This window comes from Haemaphysalis longicornis, unplaced genomic scaffold (genome assembly GCF_048455015.1).
Source record: "Haemaphysalis longicornis isolate Haplotype H1 unplaced genomic scaffold, Haemaphysalis longicornis Haplotype H1 scaffold_5, whole genome shotgun sequence".
NCBI classification, from domain to species: domain Eukaryota; kingdom Metazoa; phylum Arthropoda; class Arachnida; order Ixodida; family Ixodidae; genus Haemaphysalis; species Haemaphysalis longicornis.
This window is the reverse complement of record NW_027526385.1, coordinates 67,201,433-67,224,433: the sequence shown is the minus strand read 5'-3', so window position 1 is coordinate 67,224,433 and position 23,001 is coordinate 67,201,433. Positions and strand designations below refer to the sequence as shown.

Below are 23,001 nucleotides of genomic sequence, written 5' to 3'. Positions count from 1 at the left end.
ACTTAAATTGAGGACGACCCAGCGAGCAATGGAACAGAAGATAAGTGTAACATTAAGGGGACAAGAAGAGAGTGGAGTGGGTCAGGGAACAAACACGTGTTAAGGACGTATTAGTAGAAATTGAGAAGACGAAATGGACGTGGGCAGGGCATGTAATGCGAAGGCAAGATAACCGTACGTCATTAAGGGCAACAGAGTGGATCCCTAGAGAAGGCAAGCGTGGCAGGCTGAGGGCAGAAAGTTAGGTTGGCAGATGAGATCAAGAAGTTTGTGGGGATAAACTGGTCACAGTTAGCACAGGACCGGAATAATTGGAGATTAATGGAAGAGGCCTTTGCCCTTCAGTGGGCGTAGATAAGCTGCTGATAATGATAATGACAGCTTGAACAGTCGTCACAGGCGGCCAGAGAGTCGTTCCACTTTCGCTTCTAACTAGGCTGTACTTTTTTCAGCGGTTCTCGGGAAACAGTGATCGCTCATGCACGCACTCTCACCTGCGAAGCATGTCGAAGTAGGACTGGACCATGGACTCGAGGCCCTGGTAGAAGTCACAGTTGGTGAAGTGGCCCCGGCTCTCCAGGTAGATCTGGTCGGCCACCTCTTGCGGGAACACGTCCGACACGGCCGGACCCACTAGCGTGTACGACTGTCGCGGCCGCATGCATGACCAGGGGGAAGACAATGGTTTGTTAAAGGGACAGACAACCGATTTCTGTCAAGTTATGTTCTCTATCACAAATGAAAGAGCATCACTTACAACGCCTTAACCCAAAACGGTTTTGCTGATAGCGCCCTAGAACTTTTGAAATAGGAATTTTTATATCTACGAGCTGTCCTTGTCCTGCCAAAACTAAAACTGGCAACCATAACGTAGAGCAGCGCGGCAACATACTTTGGGATTAACTCTATTGTATGCATTCGAGATCAAAAGCGGTACTTGAAAACTTTTCTCCAGTTAAAAAAATAATGAATTACAAGTTTTCTTATTTTTTATGCATTTTTTTAATCACGCAATCTTTTTTTTTTTTCGCGATATAAACAGCCGCGACGCCAACAGCCAATCCAGTTTTCCGAAACCGAAACGGAGCTGTTCGTTGCACGCGATTAAGGTTCTTAGGCGCTCTTCGAAATGGCAAACAGAAGATAACCGATACAAAAACTTGTTCTAAAAACTTTTCAATGAGTGAATAAACGTCTAAGTAGCTGCAAGGTTTGCACGTCACGTGACCGAAACACGTACTGTAGTTTCACGTTTCGACACTACATGGCGCCACCTTTCAGACTTGAGGAAGTTTAGCGCCAAATTCAAATTGTTTCCGCCAATTTGTTAATAAATTCCTTGTGGTATATAAAACGCTGGGTTTCATGTGAGCTATCGAGGGCATGCACCCCACAAAAATCGGTTGTCTGCCCCTTCAAAAGGCGCTTCCGGTGCTTTCTAAAGTGTCAACGCGTATATGTGGGCTTGTTGGTTCGAACTGTGAAACATGATCAAGTAGCGCGGTAAAGATGGGACGGGACTGGTAGGTGCATACATGACAGGCTCCGGGAGCACCGTACAGCTGTTCAAGCGCTCGCTGCGGGGGGCCATTTAGCTGACCATTGCCGCCGCTGCCGGTGCGTTCCACACTGTGTTCCAATTTGTTCCGCTGTTTTAAGGACCAAGCCAGCCGTGAATTGTTTGAAGCGTGGCGCATCATGAAAGCCGGTGAAAAGTGTTTAAGTACGGCATCTATTAGTTTATCAAAAAAAGAAATAGATTGTCGATGCGAACTTGCCACGCGCGTAACAAAATGCACCACTTGTCCTTGTCTTTTTTCTTTCTTTGAGCATGTTCACGCATGCGCCCTTCCTGTATATCCTTTGATGTGTATAGTAAAAATTTCAGCTGATCTAGCGCTAGTCCTGTGTGGTCTATACTTTTGTCCCGTCTTTGCCGCGCTACTTGACCATGTTTCACATTTCTAAAGTGGCAGCTACAGTTCAGGCACACACATAGCACATAGCACACAGGCAGATGTCGTACGTCGGAAAAACCGGGCGTTGCATCAACGACCGGTTAAGGGAGCATGCCAACGCACTGAAGACCGGCATGGGCAGCATCCTTGCTCAACACGTCAGGGCTTGCCTATGCACACCACAGTTCGAGAAATGCAGTATCTTACGAAGATACAATGGCCAGCGCACGCGCGAAATCAGTGAAGCGGTTGTGATACACAAGAGAGGAACCTCGTGCGTAAGCACCCCTTCAGCAGCACTCCTGGAAAAAGAAATATCATACTTGTCAAGATAGCGTCTTCCATTGAATTTAACATTCCCTCTGTTTGCAAATGACCTAATTCTTTCACTGATCGTGCGCCCGGCTGCTCTTCGATAACGTTTCGGCGATATATTCCGTTCTTTGTTTTCAAATAAACAGTTGTTAGGCAGCGCTTGTGTCGGCTTTTGTTCCCTTTGTCCCGTGCATCGCGCTGTTTCGGTAAATTATGTACCAACTTTCCCAACTACAAACGCTGCAGCAGAAACCAGCCCTAGTACTTCCGTGAACTACCATACTGGCCTCATCAATCTCTTGTTTCCTGCGAATCCCACGCCGAAAAAAAAAAAGAATGAAGCTAACTGATGGGACTCACGCTCTCCATAGGCAAGGCAACAGGTTGCATTTCCTTCGAGCAAGGAAATTACGCTTTTTTTTTAATTCGTATTTTTTGCTATGCGGCGTATGAAGATGGCGTGCGCATGGCGTTAACGCCAAGGTATAACTAAGGTTCGGATGCATATATATGTTAAAACCCAGAAAAAGCAGATAAACGCGCGCCGAAATAATTTCTCAAATTCAGTTTTAACCGAAAAGGTTCGCAGAACTGTTGGATGATAAATTTTTTGCCGGGTTCACCATGGCACAAGACGTGATGCGAGTCACGGAATAACATGAATTTGCTGGAAATTCGCTGCATTGCTACAATGCGTGGTCGCCGTCATTCCGTTTACGATGACTCCAGCGAAAATTCCGTCTGTACAGGCACTTCTTGTGAGCCACGGATGTCCGTCCAACTGAACGTCGCTGAGTGCCGGTGCCATGTAGGACTAGCTTTTCGCTATGTCGATCGTAGCTTGAGGTCAAACATACCGACAAATCTAATCTCGGGCTCCCATTTTCCTTTTTTTTTTCTTTTTTTAATTGTCAGTAGAGAGAGAGAGAGAAAGGACTTTATTTATGCCCAAGATGGGTTCTGAAAGGTCCACGCCTTGGACGATCTTTCCGCCTCAGCCGTCAGCCAAAATTTCTTGGACCTTAGTGGCGGCTTCGGCCATCCGGACTGCCGTGAGTTGCAGCTTCGGGGTGGATCTCAGCAGAATGGTCTCCCAATCTTCTATAGTCCTAATACTGTACTTTCGGAGTGCGTTTGTAATCATTGCCAGTTGCACTTTTCTGCAGCTCATGGCAAGGCAGGACCATACCGTGTGAAGCACGTCTGCTTTGCTGGAGCACATAGTGGAGAGGTTTGAATAGAACGGGTAGCACAGTAGCACAGCACCTTTTTTTTTTTAGGAATCCATAAATTCGGCCTTGCTGGATATTTCGGACTTTCCCGCAGAAGTTTAGAGATGTGAGCAGTTGCAAAAAACAAAAAACCATTAGGAAAAAAACCTGTTTTTTTTTCGTTTTTTTCAACCAAGGTAAAATTGAAAAAAACACAGTACCCCCCCCCCCCTCCTCCGCGGAATTGTGTTGTTATGCAGCTCCTTTTGACGTGCTTGAAAGTTTCTTGTTTAACTTTTAGTAATTGTACTATTTTTGTGCTTCTTTCTTACCGCTCCATTTATTTCGCGTGAGTGATCGCCAGGAAACGGGGGTGCAAGCCTTGCTGTTTCCGAACAACCAATTTCCTGGATCCAAGGTATCGTGGCAAGAACCTAGCTGACGCGCAAATTGTGGTCACGTTTGACTGGATTTCCCAACATGCAAAGAAGCTCTCGCTAGACGTCGAGAAAATTTTATCTAACGTCGCACAATACCGGACTTGCAAAGGAATTTGGTCCAGTGAAGGAGTTTGGGAGTCTGCGAAACATCTAGACCCATCCACGTGGTGGGAAGGACTTTGCTTTAATGAACCCTTAAATCCCATCGCCGGTCAAATACTGCAAATTCCCCCTTCTTCTGCGGCTTGCGAAAGGAACTGGTCGGAATTCGGAAACGTGCACACCAAGCTACGCAACCGGCTTTCAGGCGATCGCGTGCAGAAGCTCGTGTACGTGCACTCGAACCTGAATGTCCGGAAGGCTTCGTCGGCTTCACAGCAAAGAATCGACGTGGCAAGCGGAACCGAATCAGACACGGATTGACGACTGTTCGCACTTTTTGATCGGAACTTTAGGAATTGACGTGAAATCACTCCATTGATTTTGAAACTGAAAGCTCTGCTGGAATTTTTGTGTGCAGTAATGAAACAATTATATTCTGGAAAGTGCTACTAAATAAATGTGTCGGGTTTTTAAAACAGTGTGCGCACAAGTCTTTTTTTCCAAGTTTTCGTAATTTTCTGAAAAAAACTAGAAAAAAACCTGTTTTTTTCAAGCACCTCAAATTTTCATGAAAACTTGCATCTCTACGCAGAACCTCCAGTTCTCCCATAGGAGTAACGACTCACGTATTTTTCAGAATGCATGCTCTTTTATTCGGACTATTTGTCGTTTCCCTCCAGGTCCGAAAAATCGGTCGGCTACTGCATAAATAGCAGTTGAGAGAAACTGGACTTGGAAATGTGTTTGTCTGCAGAAACCGTCGCCACGTGAGTGCCTCTTTTCTGGCCAACTGTGGTAAAACAATATATATATTTTTTAAATGTTGCACGAAGAATATCCATCAGCAGGAGCTTCCGAGACTACATTAATGCCACTCGGACAACCGACCTCGGCTGTCAGTTAAGAGGAAGAAATGGAGGGGGAAACGGGGACGGTCAACGGACCTCTAGTGAGTACGGGGGTTACAACTCCCCCGCCGTCGGCTGCGTCACAGCGCAGGACCGACGGCACGTGGATAACTCGGGCAAGAGACTACACATTCATACGGAGCGGTGAGACGAGATAAGATTGGTCAACAGGAAATGAATGAAGTGACGTGTGGTAGAGGTGTCCACTTAAAAAGCACTCTGACATCGTTTCGTCCATCAGTGGTCTATTGCTGCTGCCGCTGTGTTTACGATGAAGGTACCATATGAACCGTTAAATCAGTGCACTGATATCGGGTGCTGTTCCACGTGGCCTAATCTTCCCGTACATTCCAGTGTGCGCAGTGCAATCCTTTCGGTTTATTTTTCTCAAGTTTAGCCTGCTTTTGGTTTGCCTGGTTATCTGATTGGTGGAAGAATCGTTTATGTGTTGTTTGCGTTGAATGTATGAGTACTTTGTTGTGTGCTACCGCGCACCCATAATCTAGGACGTGTGTGCAACACGCGAAAATTTTCACCTAAACACCCTTAAACACAGTTTTCCTGTCTGAATCCCCTTTTTTATTTCAGAAAAAGACACTTCTAAAGGGTGTCCGCGAAGGAGAAGATATTTACACCTTTATTGTTTGCTAAGGGTGTGAAAAACTTTTCTGTACACAACATCGGGACTGCTGGGCTTCCAGGGGTGGAAGGGGGAAAATGGAGGATTACGCTTATGATGGCGGGTGAATTCTTTCTTGAAACTGTACAAGAAGTTCGCCATGGCATTTCTTTCCAAACTGAATACTATAACTAAGTACAGCTGCTGTGTGGTAAGGCCTGCCACAATTCCGTCGATATACTGGGACACATGTTCAGGAAGAGTTTGGAATGCGAAACTATAGGGCAAACTCTTCGCCTGCTCACAAACACAGTTCCAATGCCTGTTACCTGCTTGTCCTTGGTCGCGATGAGTAGCAGTATGTCGTCGTCGCAGTGTCCTAGCCCCCACTGCTTGCGCAGGGTCTCAGCAAAGAGGCGCACTGCCTCCGTGATGGGCTTGCTGCGAAAAATTGCGATCCACTGGTTTTAATTTCCCCATAAAATATGATGGCCGTTCTCACACGTTCTAACACACAGTAAACCCGCATTGTAACGACGTCCTCGGTGCAGAAAACACTTCGTTATGACGAAGTCGAAAACGGGTTTAACCGCAAAAAATTCAAACCGTTCCACTCAATGTCAAAGCTGTCGTAAGTGCAGAGCAGAGATTCGCCATAACGGGCTGTACCGCCGTTATCCGCTCACTGTTACCACCCATAATGCTCTTCGCCGCCCTGTCTCGTTCCTCTCCTAATGAATTCAACGGAAAATTGTCCAACGCATTTCACATTTCCCGTCTTCGCAGCGCTCGCGCGCCCCCTGCCTGAAACTGCGCCTACGGGAGTTCTGTTAATTTTGTGCTTGCTTTTCCTCCCGCACGTGCCGGCGTTGCACTGCCACTTTTTTTCGCTTACTACCGTAAAAACCAACCCAAAGAGCGTTCCTAACTAAATGAACGCGGGCGCTGCCGGTTAATTACGTATATTTTGCCTGAAACGTACCTGCACTTTTGTACTTCCTTTTCAACCAGACCACTCGACAACAAACGTTTATTGCTTCAAAAACGCCCTACCAGCCCGAGCGCGCGCTTGCGAGCAGGCACCCATGCCTGCTTTTTTGTGGCACCAGACCGGAAATAGACCCCTCCACGTTGCAGAGAAAAGGAGAAAACTCCCCGGCCTGTGATACAATAAAGGCCGTGGAACAGAATGCCGCGAGCCGGCCCCCTCTCCGGGAGAGAGCGCGCAGCTTTCGTCGCGTTGTCCGCGGTCGAGTTGAGGGGGAACGATTATGCGCGATTTCTCATCGCGCGTAGTTTCGGTGATAGCGAACAGATTATCATAATTCTTGAGGAAGGAGATTGCTGGGACGATAGACTTTATCCCAAAATATATTCCTAGTAGTCGATGGTGAGTGCTGCAGGGCCCCTTAAATGTCCTCCTACGCTATCTCCTGACAATAACCTTCGGTGTAAGTAGGCGTGAAATAAAATGTAAGCGTAATCCACTGGTGGGAAAAGTACCGCATCCTTATACACGAGCTAGTTTCAACGAGGAGGACGCGGGTTCGATTCCTGACCGCCGCGGCCGCTTTTCTGATGGAGGCGGAAAGTAAAAACGCCCGTGTGCTCGAGATTCCAGCGCAGGTTAAAGATCCCCAGGTGGTCAAAATTAATCCGGAGCCCTCGACTACGGCGCGCCTCATCGCCTACGTTGCGTCGGCGCGTTACACCCTACAATCAATCAATCAGTTTCGGCGCGTTAAACCCCCCAATCAATCAATCAGTTTCATCGAGGACACGTGCTAAGTTAAACCTTGTTGTGAAAAAATTCCAACAATGGATAGGTGATAGAATGGAGAGTAACAAAAAGATACATATTCAACACCTTTCAGGGTACAATGAACTGCAGATAAGACGACTGGAAAGGATCGAGGAAATGGGTTCGTCTTATCAACAATGGTCTGTTTTGCTACAAGAAAACAAGCTTTGCGACTTATCTACGAGTTCGTCTTCGCCAAATTCATATTAACCGGTGTCTACTGTACCCATTATACATCAATAATAATCATACTTCAGAGCTTCTGATATTACAGTGATGACGCTGTTCTACACTCATTTCTTCCTTACCCGATGAGGCGGATGCTTGGCAATACTATTGAAATTTGGTCCCTCCAATAATCTGCAACAAAGTTCGGGCCTTCTAAGCGTACGTGCAGCTTGCGGAACTTTCGAAATAGTCTCAATATTTATTTATTTATTTATTTATTTATTTATTTATTTATTTATTTATTTATTTATTTATTTATTTATTTATTTATTTATTTATTTATTTATTTATTTATTTATTTATTTATTTATTTATTTTGAACTTCACGAGCCGACGCTACACACAGGCGATGAGGCGCGCCGTAGTGGAGTGTTCCGGATTAATTTCCACCACCTAGGAATCTTTAACGTGCGCCGAAATCTCGAACACACGGGCGTTCTCGCTTTTCGCCTCCATCAAGTCTCAATTTTTACATCTTTCTTCCGACTGGTAACACCATCGCGCGAAGTTTGAAAATATGCCCCTTCTTACCAAGTTAGTTAGTTGAAGCTTTTATTTGACAGGAAGACCAAAGCCAATAAGGGAGTGGTTGGGGTTGGGATGGGAAGGGGGATATATAGAGTATGACCAGTTTCAGTTCTTAGTTCACACTTAACAGTTCACACTTAGTTCACACTCAGTTCACGCTTAGTTCACACTTGAAACTTAGTTCACACTTCACAGTTTCCGAGTCAGTGTGACGGACTAGGCGTCGCCCTGCTAGACGACCCGCGCCTGACCACTCCTAATTGCAAAGCTAGCAAGCTTCTGTTGTCTGATATTTCAGAGAAGGTAAACGGGGTGTGACGTGACAGAAGCTGTGTTCGATGCTTCTACCAAGGTTAAATTTCCGGGACATCGGTTTCAGTACCGCCATCTCTTGAGGCGCTCGCGAATGCTATAGCGTAACCCTATCGGACGTTAATACTGGACTCTCATGACTCCAGAATCCCTGGACTGTGTGTGCCCCAATATGAGTATCATCATTCATCATCAGTAGCCTGTTTAGGTCTACTGCGAGACAAAGGCATCTCCCACAGACCGCTAACCACTACTGTCCTGTGCTACACGAGCCCACTCTTTGCAGGGCACTAATTTTTTCGATTCGTCCCTACATCGAGTTAGCGGTCTTTTCGAACTTCTATTCCCGTCTACCGGCAGGCACCCAATTTCAAAATCGAGTAGCTTCTCGGGACTCTTGGGATGTGCGGCTCGTTGCCACACTTTCCGAAGGGGCGGCGTGTATTTTTTGACTGACTGACTGAATAAACGTTATTGTAAAGATGGAGGAAAGGGGGAAGGTGAGAAAAGGATGGGAGATTCATAGGTGGGACTTTGAATTTTCGCGCTCTTACGCCACCTGACGAGAGAAGCTCGAAGCTAGAGTCCACGCCCAAAACTGCTGCCCTTCGCTTTTCGCAGCCTCATTTGGCTCTCTAGCTCGTCTCGCTAAATGTACCTAACCATACGGCAGCAGAAAGCTTTAGGGGCGAACCCCTTAAAGGCTCGGACTGTCGGCGTCTCATGTCGTCGTCGTCGCAACCGTCGTCTCATGTAGTCACGATACTAAAACACCGGGACACTCGTTTACGCCTCGTCCTAGAACGCTTCGTGCTTCAAAGGTACGAGACCTGTGCAGCAGAGCTGTATGCCTCTATCCCCCGATGGTTTAAGCTCCATTGGCGAAAACACCAAGGCGCCAAGAGTTCACGTATACTGCATGCTTCGCCCCTCCTCAGGAATCACGTTAGTAAAGATGGCCCGGGATTTTTTTCCTTGAGGGCACCAAGATGGCCGTCGCCAAGAAGTGTGCCGAACTCACTTGTTCGGCCTGTGCACGTGCTCCATGATGGCGACTCCGAGTGTGATTCCCCTGGACCGGGACCTGCTGCAGGTGGAGCAGATGCAGAGCGTCTCGTTCCGGATGCGCTCGATGATGCCGTCCAGAGCGTCCGCTGCAGTCGGTCACAGCGCATGCGCGACTTAGACAGTGAAACGTCTCATAAACGTCACAAGCACAGACACACGCGTGCCCATTAAAGAGGTAATACAAGAGAGTTTGTTGCTGGGCTAGTTCGTGCATATTAAGTTTAGAAGAAACCAGCTGAACATTGAAAACATATGACTAAGTGTTAACAAGTGTCTAAGTGACTAACTGTCCCCGTCACTCATTTGTTAACACTTAGTTCTTTGTTTTCCGTGTTCAGCTGGTTTCTTCTAAACCACTAAAGAGACCTTGCAACACTTTTTTCAACATTTTTTTTTCTAAATCTTAAATGCCTTCAGAACGTGGTCAACCAACACGTCCCGTACATAGAATTGGAAGTGACGAAATACCTTAGCCCAAAATTACATATCTATGCCCATCAGGTAACTTGGAAACTGGCTCTAAAGATTTTTCTCTTTCCGGTTCTTGGCGTTCCGCGACCACTCGAATTGCGTCATTACAGGGTTGTAGCGGCTATTAGCCGGGTTTCTTTCAGTTACAGCAATAAACGCATTCTGTAGCCAAATTAAAACAATGCCGCAAAATCAAAGCATAAACGGAAGGTGCATCGGCTGCGACGAGCAAATCACGCAGAGCCGCTCCGTGCTGGCGATAATTGTAGTTTTCACAATGCTTTCAGACGCGAAGGAAAGGGTGAGAGTGTTTATCGTAAGTGTTGCAAAGTCCCTTTAGAAGTGAATTGAGAACCAGTCAGAAAGCATGAGGAAAAAGTCACAAGTGTGATTTCTAAAAGCTGGGTAATCTGATACAGTCGACGACAAGCCATCCGAAAGCAGATGAAAAAAAAAACGACGTTTATTAAAGCGAAGCTTTAGTGTTCACACTGATGGCGTCACCCGCCGCGATGGCTCAGTGGCTAAGGCGTTGTGCTGCTGAGCACGAGGTCGCGGGTTCGATTCCCGGCCGCGGCGGCCGCTTTTCTGATGGAGGCGAAAAGCAAAAAATTGGGCCCATCTCCCCGCGAGGGGGACTCGAGTAAATGCGTCGCATAGGGGGTGGGTGTATTGCGTTAACGTTTAGTGTTTGGGGAGTTGGTGGTAGGGAATGCGTTGTATCAGCAGCTTCTTGACGTAGTTTGAATGAGTCAAGGATATAAGGCGCGTTCGTAGCCTCCCATTCTGTGTCGGCTTTGCGGCGCAGTGGGTAGAGCACCATGTACCTCGCGTTCCGCCTGCACGGTCGAGGGATCGAAACCAGGCGCCGGATAGTACTTTTTTATATAGTGTAGGGGGAGGGGTGCCGACTACGACTACGGAAGTCAACGCGGGTGACATTGTGAGTTACTGAAATGCTCTGCATTTAAAACGCCCGTGTGTACGAGATTTCGGCGCACGTTAAAGATCCCCAGGTAGTCAAAATTAACCCGGAGCCCTCCACTACGGCGCGCCTCATCGCCTGCGTTGAGTCGGCGCGTTAAACCCCACAATCAATCAATCAATCACACTGATGGCGTCTGTAACGCGAAAACGCCAAAGTGAAAGAAAAAATGCTTCCCGTGGTCGCAATCGAACCTCAGTCCCTCGCGTAGTGAAGCCGGCGTTTATCCGATTGTTCCAGTTCAACATGGTCGAAGTGGTTCGGAAAACTTAGACGACAACCAAACAATTCGTCCCGAGAAAGCTTCGCGTTCAACCATTGTCGTCATTTGACGGAGGGGCGCATGATTTTTACTATTGGTAACGGTGAACAGTGTGAATATTTATTGGGACTAGTGTGACCTCTTAGTATAACTCTTTATGACCATCTTTAACTAGCGTGGGAAAGAGGTGTTTGATCTACCGCTGCATTTGGCCCTTTCCACTCGAGAGACCTGCATCGTGCATTTCATTCTGCATCCCGTAGATGGCGCCGCCGTTTGAAGTTGGTCATAAAACGTCCAGTATAGCCGCCCGCCGCTCTCCCATAGGCGCAAATCGTCTTTGTTTATTTTCTAAATAAGCAGGTAAGTGCCGTTCTTGCTCTTGGTCAGTGTTAAACAAAATATACCACACAATGCGACCTTCGTGTAAAGTTTCAGCTAAAACGGAGAAGCGGTTTGCAAAGTAAAAAAAAAAAAACTTGAACACGCTCATTTCTTTTTTTTTTTTTCGTAGCACCTTGTAATTTGTTGTACACATTGGCTACCATCATCAGAACATCAAGGGGCAATTGTGCACCTAGCGATTTTGTGTTCACGATGCCTAGGGCGCCTGCAAATTTGGTCGCCATATTAATAAAGGGAGTTCTTTGATTCCGGGCAACGTTTGACGGATCAATCCTCAGTCCTCGAGAATTCCTCGACGACTGATCACAGGATCAGTTTGTATGCGCTGTTTCACCAATTCTGTACAGAAAGAGAGAGAGAGAGAGAGAGAGAGAGAGAGAGAGAGAGAGAGAGAGAGAGAGAGAGAGAGAGAGAGAGAGAGAGAGAGAGAGAGAGATTTTAATCACAGTTTAGGTGAGCATATTTGTGGTCGGGGTCATCAGTTCAGTGAAGACAAGGCTAAAGTGGGTATCAGACAAACAGGAGATGTTGTATTGTGGATATATTGTAGATCTACAGGGCAGGAAACTACAAGATATTACATGGGATAGTTAAAAATCGAGACACTACAGAGCCCATCTAAAAGCAATCCACGTAAACGGAGACTCCGCTTCACGAAGCTTTGGCATCCAAAAGACAATGAAAAGGGCGCTAAACGTGACAGTGAGATTTTGGGTAAAATTGTGGGTAAAAAAGTCCACGGATAATGGCACAGAACGCAGTTTCCTTACTTTTTCTGTTAATCGCACTTTCAAGATTAGGGCCACGTTAAGGTCCTCCAACAATCCCTGCTGGTGAGGTGAGCATGAAAGCCTCAAAAGTCAGCGGAAACCGTCACCATTATTGAGATTGCACGCTAAGTAAATTAAGTAGCGTGCTACCAGCGCTGTTCCTGCATTCGCTCAATGTGTAAAAGCCATCTATTCGTAAAACGACATACGCTCCGCGGACGGCCAGGGAGCCCACTACCAGCATAGCTCCGCGAACCTCGTGTATTGCTGGGAGAACCACAGAAGGCACCGGTCAATAGTGAGACTGGACACGTCGACATCTCTCGGTAGGGGCAGGAGATGTATTGAGAATGATGTTCAACCGTGCCTTTCTCGCCGAGAAAGCAGACGACGTGCCATGATGGATTTATGCGACGCGCATGAGAACAACTTTGTGCTGCGCATTGCCGTGAACGCCTTTCCACGCCTGGTAGCTTCTACAGCGCTGTAACAAGGTACTGGCGCGTAGTGTATAACCGTGGAGGAAATATGGCTTAGGAGATGCCATGACGACATGTTGTGCGGCGTCTCAGTCTAAAATCACAACAAGAAAACCGCAGAAACCTGCCAAGAATTCCTGTCGTACGACAAAAACTTTGTTGAGGCAACAGAAGTCCCGTTGTTACGACAAATTCATCTGGTGTTAGGACACACATTTCTGCCGTAACGACAATGTCAATTTTCTCAACGACAAACATTCCTGCAGTCGCAACAGAACTGCCATTTACGCTACTCTTCACAATGGCCAATAACATTCAAACCATGCGCAACTACTGATGGAACATCAGGATCACGACAAGGCAGGAATTCGGCACGACGGAACATCAAAATCAGAACAGGAATGCGACACACGACAGAACATCAGGATCACGACACGACAAGAATGTGACAAGACGACAGTACGACACGCAAAAATACGACAAACTCAGAATTTTTTCCTGTCATTTTCGACTGGGATCAGGAGCGCCATCCTGAAGGGGTCTCCTTTCCGCGTATGTTTGCACATTAGTGGTTTGCACACATTAGGCGGAGGAGGTGTAGCACTAGTAAGTGTCTTAACACGGCCACTCACTTCCGCTACACCTTCGCTGCCTTCGTTCACCTCTCCTGTCGTCTGCTCCTGCCAACCACTGGATATCGGCCGTCCTTTCGGTGCCGTTTCTATAGGATGTCGCTGTGGGCCCTGCGATTGGCTTCTGCCACATCACTTGTACTGCACGTGAATGCCTAGGGGCGCCTCCGAAGCTTTTCTTTGTTAAACACGTAGAACTTCAGCGCTAAAGGGAAGCACAGCCTCACGTTGTGCTTTATTTGGTTGTACATAAATAAGATGAACGGTGTGGAGTAAGAGGCGCGTGATTCAAACATGACACCCCACGCTTCGAGCTTAATCCGCTCTCTACTCCCACTAGCTGCCGTCGGCATCACGGACAGCTCATATCGTGGAGCGTGCGTTTCGAGGACAGGATCAAACATGAGGCTCCGCGAGGGTGTTTCCTAGTAAAGTTTAGAGTACCAAGAAACACCCTCTGGATGCCTCTTGTCGGATGCCTCTTGCCGAACTTTGAAAGGTCGCGCGCAAAGGTAACGCTCCGGCACCGGAACAAACATTTCATCTGCGAGCTTCGATTTCAGATCTCGGAAAAGCCGCCCCTACTTCACATTGTGACGCCACGAAAATACGGTGGTGCTGGCGTCGGCAACGACTCGGGGCAAAATAATAACAAACAAGAATTCCATGCAGAAGAAAATAAACGTTTAACCAGGGAAACAAAGGTAAAGCAACAACGGGCACGTCTTCGTGCTCCATGCAATCGTAGGCAACTTAAACCAAGGCGACTCCATAACTGAAGGAACTGCGGAGGCGACTTCCTGAGGTTTCCCCCTTTCCTTGACTAGAATGCAGTAGTTCTATAGGGCTCCTGTTAGAAATTCGGCGATGATTGCCCACTGTCAAGTACCAACTGCTTCTTAGAGAAACTGAAATGAATTCCCGAGATAAAAGTGAGGGCCAAGCTGTCTGCGTGGACACCGCACCGCGACGCTTATTCCCTTTTTTTTTTCTGCATGGGAAACACGTCTAGCAGAACTGCCTCGCGTTGTTTGGAGTCACTTTCTTATGGTGAATTTATTAGCGATTAATAATTGGTCATTACTTAATCAAATGTTTTGGCATTATTAATTAATTATATTTAAAAAATTCATAGCGCATGCGGGCAAGGACAAGAAAAGATTGATTGATTGATTGATTGATTGATTGATTGATTGATTGATTGATTGATTGATTGATTGATTGATTGATTGATTGATTGATTGATTGATTGATTGACTGACTGACTGACTGACTGACTGACTGACTGACTGACTGACTGACTGACTGACTGACTGACTGACTGACTGACTGACTGACTGACTGATTGATTGATTGTACAATAATGTCAATATGGCGTGCGGGGGAAAAGGGAAGCAGTTACGGGAGATGGTCGATAAAGTTCATGTTCTATCAATGGCGCACTGATTACGCCCTCACAGAAGACATCTCAACTCGCTCTTAGTTACACTACCGGCAACACAATAACACACAGGTTTCACCAGACCGACTTCTGTGCTCCCTGTGCCACCAAGACTGCCTAACAATGAGCCACTCGTGGTCATGTATAGGCCCGACGAGGGAATTCGAACCCGACACAAGCCTCCGGGTTCGATTCCCGGCCGCGGCGGCCGCTTTTCTGATGGAGGCGAAAAGCAAAAACGCCCGTGTGTACGAGATTTCGGCGCACGTTAAAGATCCCCAGGTGGTCAAAATTAATCCGGAGCCCTCCACTACGGCGCGCCTCATCGCCTGCGTTGCGTCGGCGCGTTAAACCCTACAATCAATCAATCAATCACAAGCCTCCGGGCGCCACATTTATGCCAGATTGGCTATACCCTAAAGATTCTGCCAACGCCGTGCTGCTTGGGCTGTGATTCTTCATGTAGAAGGTCCACTTCATCAATAGTTTTTGTCCAATAAAAACCGCGCCCCACGTGCGCTGGAAATCTGTATAAAAAAAGCTATTCTAGCCACAACTCGCCTTGCTTCTTCCCAATGACCCTGTCCGGGTCGCAGACGAAGGACGCCCTGTAGCGGTTGCAGTAGCGGGGCTGCTTCATCGGGTGCGGGTACTCGTTGACCCTCCAGTACCAGCGTGAGTCGGGGTCGTCGTCTTCGGCGGTGCACCAGCTCTCGGCGAACGCACCGGGGCACCAGAGCAGGGCCGCCAAGATGGCCGCCAACGGGCCGCCATGCTCCAACATGGCCGCCCCCTTCCTCGCCGGCGATGCCGTCAGCGGAGCCGCAGGAGCACCGCGCACTGGAGGCCCTTCGCTGCCAAAGCCTCTAGCAGAACGCCCTCCATAGGGCCCGTGTCAACGCTGTGGTTTCCTGGCTGTCCGAGTCTTGCATTGCCAGAGTCACCGATCTGAAACATCACCTATCTGCAAGGTCGCAGGAAAAGAGGCAAGATTTTAAATGGAATTAGCTTTTATGGACTGGAAGCATTGCATAACCAATTTCCCGACACTCTTAGAGTGCGAATTAGCCGCAATTTGTTCTTAAACCAAGGGGAAGCGGGTTAAATGTACGGAGGAGGGAAGAAGGGGAAGTGAGTTCAGTTCAGCACAAAGATTCGCACACCCTGAAGAGAAATGCCAATCGCACAGCGTCAACGGTAAACAAAGATTATTTGTGTCTAAATGGTTTCGAAAATTGCCAGGGAATATGGACTGTCGCTCCGGTTGCAGATTACACCTCTTTGAGGACGCCCTTCTGTGCGGCAATAACTTGGTGTGAACGCTTTAAATTCCGCCACTGTACAACTGCCATAAGCACCATCTTTCGGTCAGTCATGTCAGATGTCATCTAAATTTTGTCTCCTGGTCTTCTCGCCATTTTTTCTCCCGAAAATCTTCCCATTTCTACTGGCCTTGTTCCAGTGTCTGTTACGCCACCGACAGAAAACCATTGCAGATTTTACGAGACACTGAAAGAATCCGGTGCAGCACCTTGTAGTTTTTCCCCCTGGATTCCGTTATCAAATAATTCGTTGAGATAACACCCATTTTTATGCCCCAGCATCATCAATGACGAGAAATGCTCAACTTCCAAGTCGGAGACGTTACATGCTCTGCCCGAGGGGTGGTGATGTAGCCCAGAAGGACACCATAGAAGACGTATGACATTTAGATATGTTTAACCACACGAAACCTCTTTGGAACGAACAAGTACAACGTCGCGATGTGTTGAGTATAAAGGGCAATCCACTTACAACGATGCTGCACAATTAATGTTCTAGAAGGATTTCATTTTCGCGGGTTTTCGAACAGCAGCTCCTGTTGATGAATGAATATAAAATCATTCATTCATTCACATTTATTCATTTTCATTTCATTTATTGCATCCTTAAAGGCCCGAGGGCATTACATAAGACAAAACGGGGATCAGATATCACAGCCGAATGCCCAGGTTTCTGACCAACGCTGTTGCAAGTGGATGACTGCACGTACGGAAGCATACATGATATTTCATTTCGGTTTTGTTTTATTTCGTGAATTCCGAACAAAAAAAATCCGGTGATAATTTGAACGTTGCAAATCAAGGCCTAATCGGCTTTTCAACATTTTTTATTACTTATAATTTTGTTGTAACAAAAACAAAAAAAAACTCAACGCATTACTCTTACCCGCGAATAACGTTACGCTGATAATAGTCACTTAAAAATTGTACCAGCACCGTAACATCACAAAAATGCAGGCGCTGAATTCGCACGAAGACATCCTCGACAGGCTCTGACTATAGCGGTGCGGCAGGAATGACGACATTGAGGCACATTGGCTACGGGCTGGTGTGAGGACACCAATTTTCTTGTGATGGTGAGGTTCTACTTTGACAGTTATGTCTGAGCGTGCATATGTATGAGCTGAGAAATTAATTACGACCAGGATTTTACGGTCAGTTACGTTCAGTTCAGTTCAGTTCAGTTCAGTTCAGTTTATTCACTAAAATGGATCTAGATGGATATACAGTCGAACCTCGTTATAACGAAGCATAGTTACAGTAATTTAGTTCGTTATATCCGATATTCGTTGTAACCGTATAGCAAGAAATCGGTTCAAACCAATCGGTAATCTGGCTCCCGCAAGATTCCTTGATACAAAAACGCATTGTTTTTATCTTCGCACCTATTATAAACAAGGTAACCCTTATATTTCTCTTTGTAGCATTTCAGGCTCAAAGAGCCAGAGCACGAAACGGAAACGTACAACAGAACAAAGTTAATTTGACAAAACAGGCCTGCGTTCCTATTTTTTCCAGGGAAGATGTGATCTTTGACTGGTGGCTATTCACAGCACTGAACAGGGTGAAGTTTTCCACAGTGTCCACGAACAAAGGGGCCTTTTCTACTTCTGCATTTTCAGACGCTCGGAGTAGCTTCTCCGCCTACTGGTCAAATATATTCCTCGTTATATCCGATAGTGCGCGCGGCTCTCACAGTTTCACTTTCGTTATAAAAGAATAAGTGTCATCGCAATGAAGCCTGACCAACCAAAGTTCGTATTTAGTTCGCTAGAGCCGATAATTCGCTATATCAATGTTCGTTATGATGAGGTTCAAGTTGTTCAACTGTACATGGATTCCTGGGCTAAAAGTTGTTCAAAACAACTTGGCCCAGGCGATTCATAGCGCGGCTTACAAGATATTGCATACAGTAAAGAAATATTAGGAACAAGTAAAATGTTTCCGAAGATGTGTAGTATGTAAACAACAACAACAAATTAAATTGCAGTAGATATTACAAAGCACAAGATATAACAAGGACACTGAATTAAACATATTGACAACCGACACACTTTCTGAACGAAAGAAAATAGGTCAAGCAGATGTACGTAATTTAGTGCAATGCAGCAGTGACGGATAATTGGTGGAATAAATAACAGTATAAGCGGAGACAATATAAAAGAGATAGCGGGTTTCAACTGGAACATAACAAACAACAACTAAAATATAAAGGCAGACACTGCCAAAAGAACTGAAACAGGCAGAAACACCACAAATAATTCGTTTCATCAATTAGTATCAATTCTACAAAATATCGATGGGTTTTCTTAAATGAAAAATGTTGTACTGCTTTAAATCTATTAAGAATATCAGGGAGGTTGTGCCGTAAAGAGATTTTAGCTTGTAGTTTGCACGAAAGCGGGGGGTATGTGCCAGGTGTCAGTGTTGAGCGCGTTTACTACGTTTGCTGTACGTGTTAGGTCGATGAAGCAAGCCAAATTTTTGTCATAATTAAATGATGCACTGTCATGACGTGATTACAAATTACACCTGTGTCCACCTTACACTGACTTGGCCGGAAGAATTTTGCTTAAAGCTGCAGCCAAATGCCCTGCATTTAGTTAAGTATATCTTAATAGGTGCACCGGGATAAGCGCACAGACGAAATGCTTTCAGTCATCCTCAATCAGTGTTTTGCGTAGCACCAATTGATTCTGCTTCGTTGACTCGATGAATCGACGTAAGAACTCGCTTAGGTATGGCATGGTATGTCATCAGGTACTGACTCGATTAATTTTCAATTGGCGTTAAATTTATGAACTCTGACAGTGAAGCTATGCATGACTTTGGCTGTAGCCTTGCCAGGGAACACCAGAATCGTGCACGGGTCGCATTGATAATTAAAAAAATTAGTTAATTTATCCCCGAGGACGTTCCAGTACGCCGTACTGCCCAACGTCAGCAAGTTTGCGGAACAACACTTTTGAGCGTGCATTTCTTGTTAGCGATGTATGTAAGGCGGCCGAAAAACTTGGGCCATCGCTTACAACACAGTAGACTTTAATCTGGTTAAGCTGATTACTCAATGTTTACAATTAACTTCAGTGACCCTTCAAAGTTTAACGGCGAATATCGTCTGCCCTGTCAACAATTCATCTCGTCTTTCGTCTCTCACGTTGTTCAAACCAATTCGTACCGGCTCCCCCAACTTTCAGCTTCGCGGCGATTGGAAAAATCAGTTAAAAACAGTTCAAAAACGTTTCGCCGCTTAAAAAAAAAAAAGAAACCTGCTGTAGGGAAAGCGCGTTAACGTCTGTCGTTTGCGTTGCAGACGATAAGAAAAACGCACCCGCCATAACGAACGGATCGCCGTGCTGAAATTCGCTTGAGGGGAGAAATGTTTACTAAAAGCAGGGTGGTTTGTTGGCATACAGACGCCCACAGGGTACTCTACTGAAGAAATTGAGGGAATGGGGGGAGGGGGGGGGGGGCGGGGGGGCGGCTTAGGGAGGTGTACCGATCCTATGAAGGAGAACTGAAAAGGGGTGGACGTGTATTTAGGGTCGCGGGTGTAAACAAAACAACAAGAAAGAGATTTCAACATCCAATGACTCGCTTAGTTTTCAACTGGCACGAATGTAACTAAAAAAAACAATGTGTGGAATGCGTCTCATTGGTGGAATTTCTAAATTTTGAACTGGCAATAATGTAACTAAAAAAACAATGCGTCCAATGCGTCTCATTGGTGGAATTTCTAAGGCCAGGGACCAGGGATGGTCGTTATTGTGATTAGGCGTCAAGACGCACTCCATTCAGCACTAACATTGTGCGCGCCTCGTACTAATGTAAAGACTAAAGCCCCCCGTTCAAGTCAAGGAAGAAAACACCGTGTTAATCCGCTACCAATGACTGGTCCCTTTCATTTGTCGCTCCAAAATAGCTCTGAGCGGTTCTTGAACAGTCCAACACTGCTCTCGCAATATAACTTCTATGGGAAAGCATACAGAGTAGCAGTTCTCGGCAGTTCAAAACGATCCACCGCTGCACTACCATGGATATAGCTTGAGCCGAAAGCGCTGAACGCCTACGTTTTTTCGCACACGGCAGCGCTGAAGAGGCTGAGTGTTCGCTTATGTTTACATGAGCCGAGCCACCGCGCGATAGCAGCGAACCTTCTTGACGCACTTGACAAACACTTCCAGGAGGCGGGGAGATCGCGAGCTCATTTTTTGCAGACTGAGTTCAGAGGCTTAATCTTTTAAAAAAAAACGTCAGAAACATTTTACTGTAGCTTTAGGCGGTCATCGCAAGGAGTATGGTAGCGCTAACGGGTCAGTTTTCGCCGTAAAATCTTGACAATGAGTTGCACAATAACTCAGGCGTGAACCGGAAATGATTTGGTGTGCTACCTCACTAACTTCTAAAAGTGCACCAAAATGTGGATGCGACTCTGTCGCCAGCTGTGAAGATATCTATAAATTACTCTAAACTAACTATAAACGCTAATTTGAGCTGCAACACGTGCCAAACATGTACGTTTTTCGTTGTTTTGACGTCAAAAACGTACTCAAGCGAAAATAAAAATGCCAGAACTACGTAGAACCACGTCGTTTTAACAACATATCATCCGAATGCTTTAAGAGAGTAAAGAGGTTTCGAAGATATACTGCCACATCAAATTTCATAACGCTTTCGCATAATTCAATGTGAATCTCTTCAAGCGATGTTTAAGTTTTCATACGACTAGTTTTAAACATCAACAGGTGGGTTTAGGGACATATTTACGGATTTAAGAAAGGCCAAGAGTAAACAAAGTAAGAAACGAGGTCTACAATTCATCTTCGTCGTTTCCAACTGCATACGGAGTGTTGAACTCGCACAGACAACTTTTTCAGCGATGCTTTAGACAAGTCCGTTAGGTGCAGGTATCAACACGTCGTTTTGACACGTGCGTAGATGGCCAAAACAAGACGTCTCACACATATCTTCATCACTTTGAACTTCACAAATGTTTTTTTTTTTTTTTTTTTTTTTTTCAGTTACCTGAAAGATCTTTACAGCATTGGTCAAGTAACTATAGACACAACACCATTAAATGTACGGCACAGCTAACTTGGCAAAGACGACATTCTCCGAGGCGATAACGACAACATGTAAGCGACAAACCTTTCCCTCCGACACATGCGACGTGAGCGCGTCGAGCTGTCGTTGGCGCCGTTTTAAGAAAGCTGGGCCTTTCCCGACGGTACACAAGCCAAAACGATCGACTCCGGCGACGGTCCGCGTATCATCGCGACAACCGATAACGAGACAAAGCTCGCACGCAGCACGTCAGTCCGACGGCGGGTCGCCGATAATCTGCACGCCGGGGTCGAACACTCCATCAGTGCGCCTTTTCTGCCCTGCGAATGACGCAGGTAGCTTCGCCCCTCCTCCTTCACTGCATGCCTATCGGAGTTCGTATACACAACTGCCGGAAACCTCGGCTCACTGATTTGTAAAGTGATCTGCCTCGCTGTTTTCGTTTAGTGACTGATGCTGAGGATGTACTGATCTGTCCAGGCGGGAGAGCAGGCGAATTTCTTGTTTACCTAAGCCGCATGAAGCTTTCTCCGAACTTTGAGGTACAAATCTGCAGTTGAGATGACTAAGAGAAGAACTGTTCATCATAACTTGATTGATTGATTGATTGATTGATTGATTGATTGATTGATTGATTGATTGATTGATTGATTGATTGATTGATTGATTGATTGATTGATTGATTGATTGATTGATGTAGGGTTTAACGCGCCGACGCAACGCAGGCGATGAAGCGTGCCGTAGTGGAGGGCTCCGGAATAATTTTGACCACCTGGGGATCTCTAAGGTGCGCTGAAATATCGTACACGCGGGCGTTTTTGCTTTTCGCCTCCATCAGAAAAGCGGCCGCCGCGGCAACTGCTGTGAACTTAAAGGAGCACTGACACGAAAATTTTATGTTACACTTTTATTGCATTTATCGATGCTTAATGGTCTGGTGAACCTGAAACAGCACTTCAAATACTTCAGCGCGCGATAGTTAATTACACTGAACGGCCTGAAAATCGTTTGTTTCAAATTCCCGCGCTTTCATCCCGAACGGCGCATATGACAGCCTCCCGGTTTGACCTCACCGCTTTGTGCGGACGTCACCGGCGCCCGCTTGAGAGGGTGTTGCGCCCGCTCGCCGCTCGTGGGGCCGCGCGCGTGAAGTGACGTCACGAGTTTTTGACGAGCGCTGTCGCGTCACTTCTTTTTCCTCTCCTGGAGTGATGTCACGCTGATGTCCATTCGCTGAGTGCCGCTCCGCGCGCTGCTCCGTGGGCGCGATAAATGCGATCCAATTGAACTATGTTCTTCGCGTCGCAGGCCGCTCATATTTCAGCCAGGCTATTCTGTTGAGTGAAGGAAGCGAACTGTGCAATAATATTAACGCCGAAAATTGGTGACAGTGCTCCTTTAAGTTTGGGGAAGGGACAGAGTAATTTTGGTGTACTGCGTATACTCTACGCCCGGTGCATGTAATCCGCGCCTACTCTTGTCTGCTCATTGATTGATCGGAATGAACCGCGTTATATTTACTTCGGACTCAGTGAGCGTTCGGATAGGTAATTTTCACCGACAAAAACCGCAGGGAATAGACGTTGGTTGGTGTATTCGTTTGTTTTTTTTTTTTTGTTTATTTGTTTTTATAAAAGGGTGAAGACAACACGCGTCGTCTGCCAATATACAAAGTCCGTG

The 23,001-nt window shown here is 46.3% G+C and overlaps 1 protein-coding gene across 2 annotated transcripts in view; it reads right to left on the bottom strand.

The window, feature by feature from the left end:
* The window catches only part of LOC144138368 (uncharacterized), a 32,564-nt gene extending 10,954 nt beyond the window's left edge, over window positions 1–21,610 (bottom strand). The window contains exons 1-5 of one of the 2 annotated variants that reach the window (XM_077670615.1): window positions 21,406–21,610; window positions 15,497–15,899; window positions 9,444–9,576; window positions 5,883–5,994; window positions 495–646 (exon numbers count right to left, since the gene is read on the bottom strand). In XM_077670615.1, the coding sequence (XP_077526741.1) occupies window positions 495–646; window positions 5,883–5,994; window positions 9,444–9,576; window positions 15,497–15,719 (620 nt within the window). In that variant the 5' untranslated portion in view covers window positions 15,720–15,899; window positions 21,406–21,610. The remainder of the gene's footprint in view (window positions 1–494; window positions 647–5,882; window positions 5,995–9,443; window positions 9,577–15,496; window positions 15,900–21,405) is intronic. The other variant, XM_077670616.1, reaches the window with a different exon arrangement.
* Between the last annotated feature and the right edge of the window lie 1,391 nt (window positions 21,611–23,001).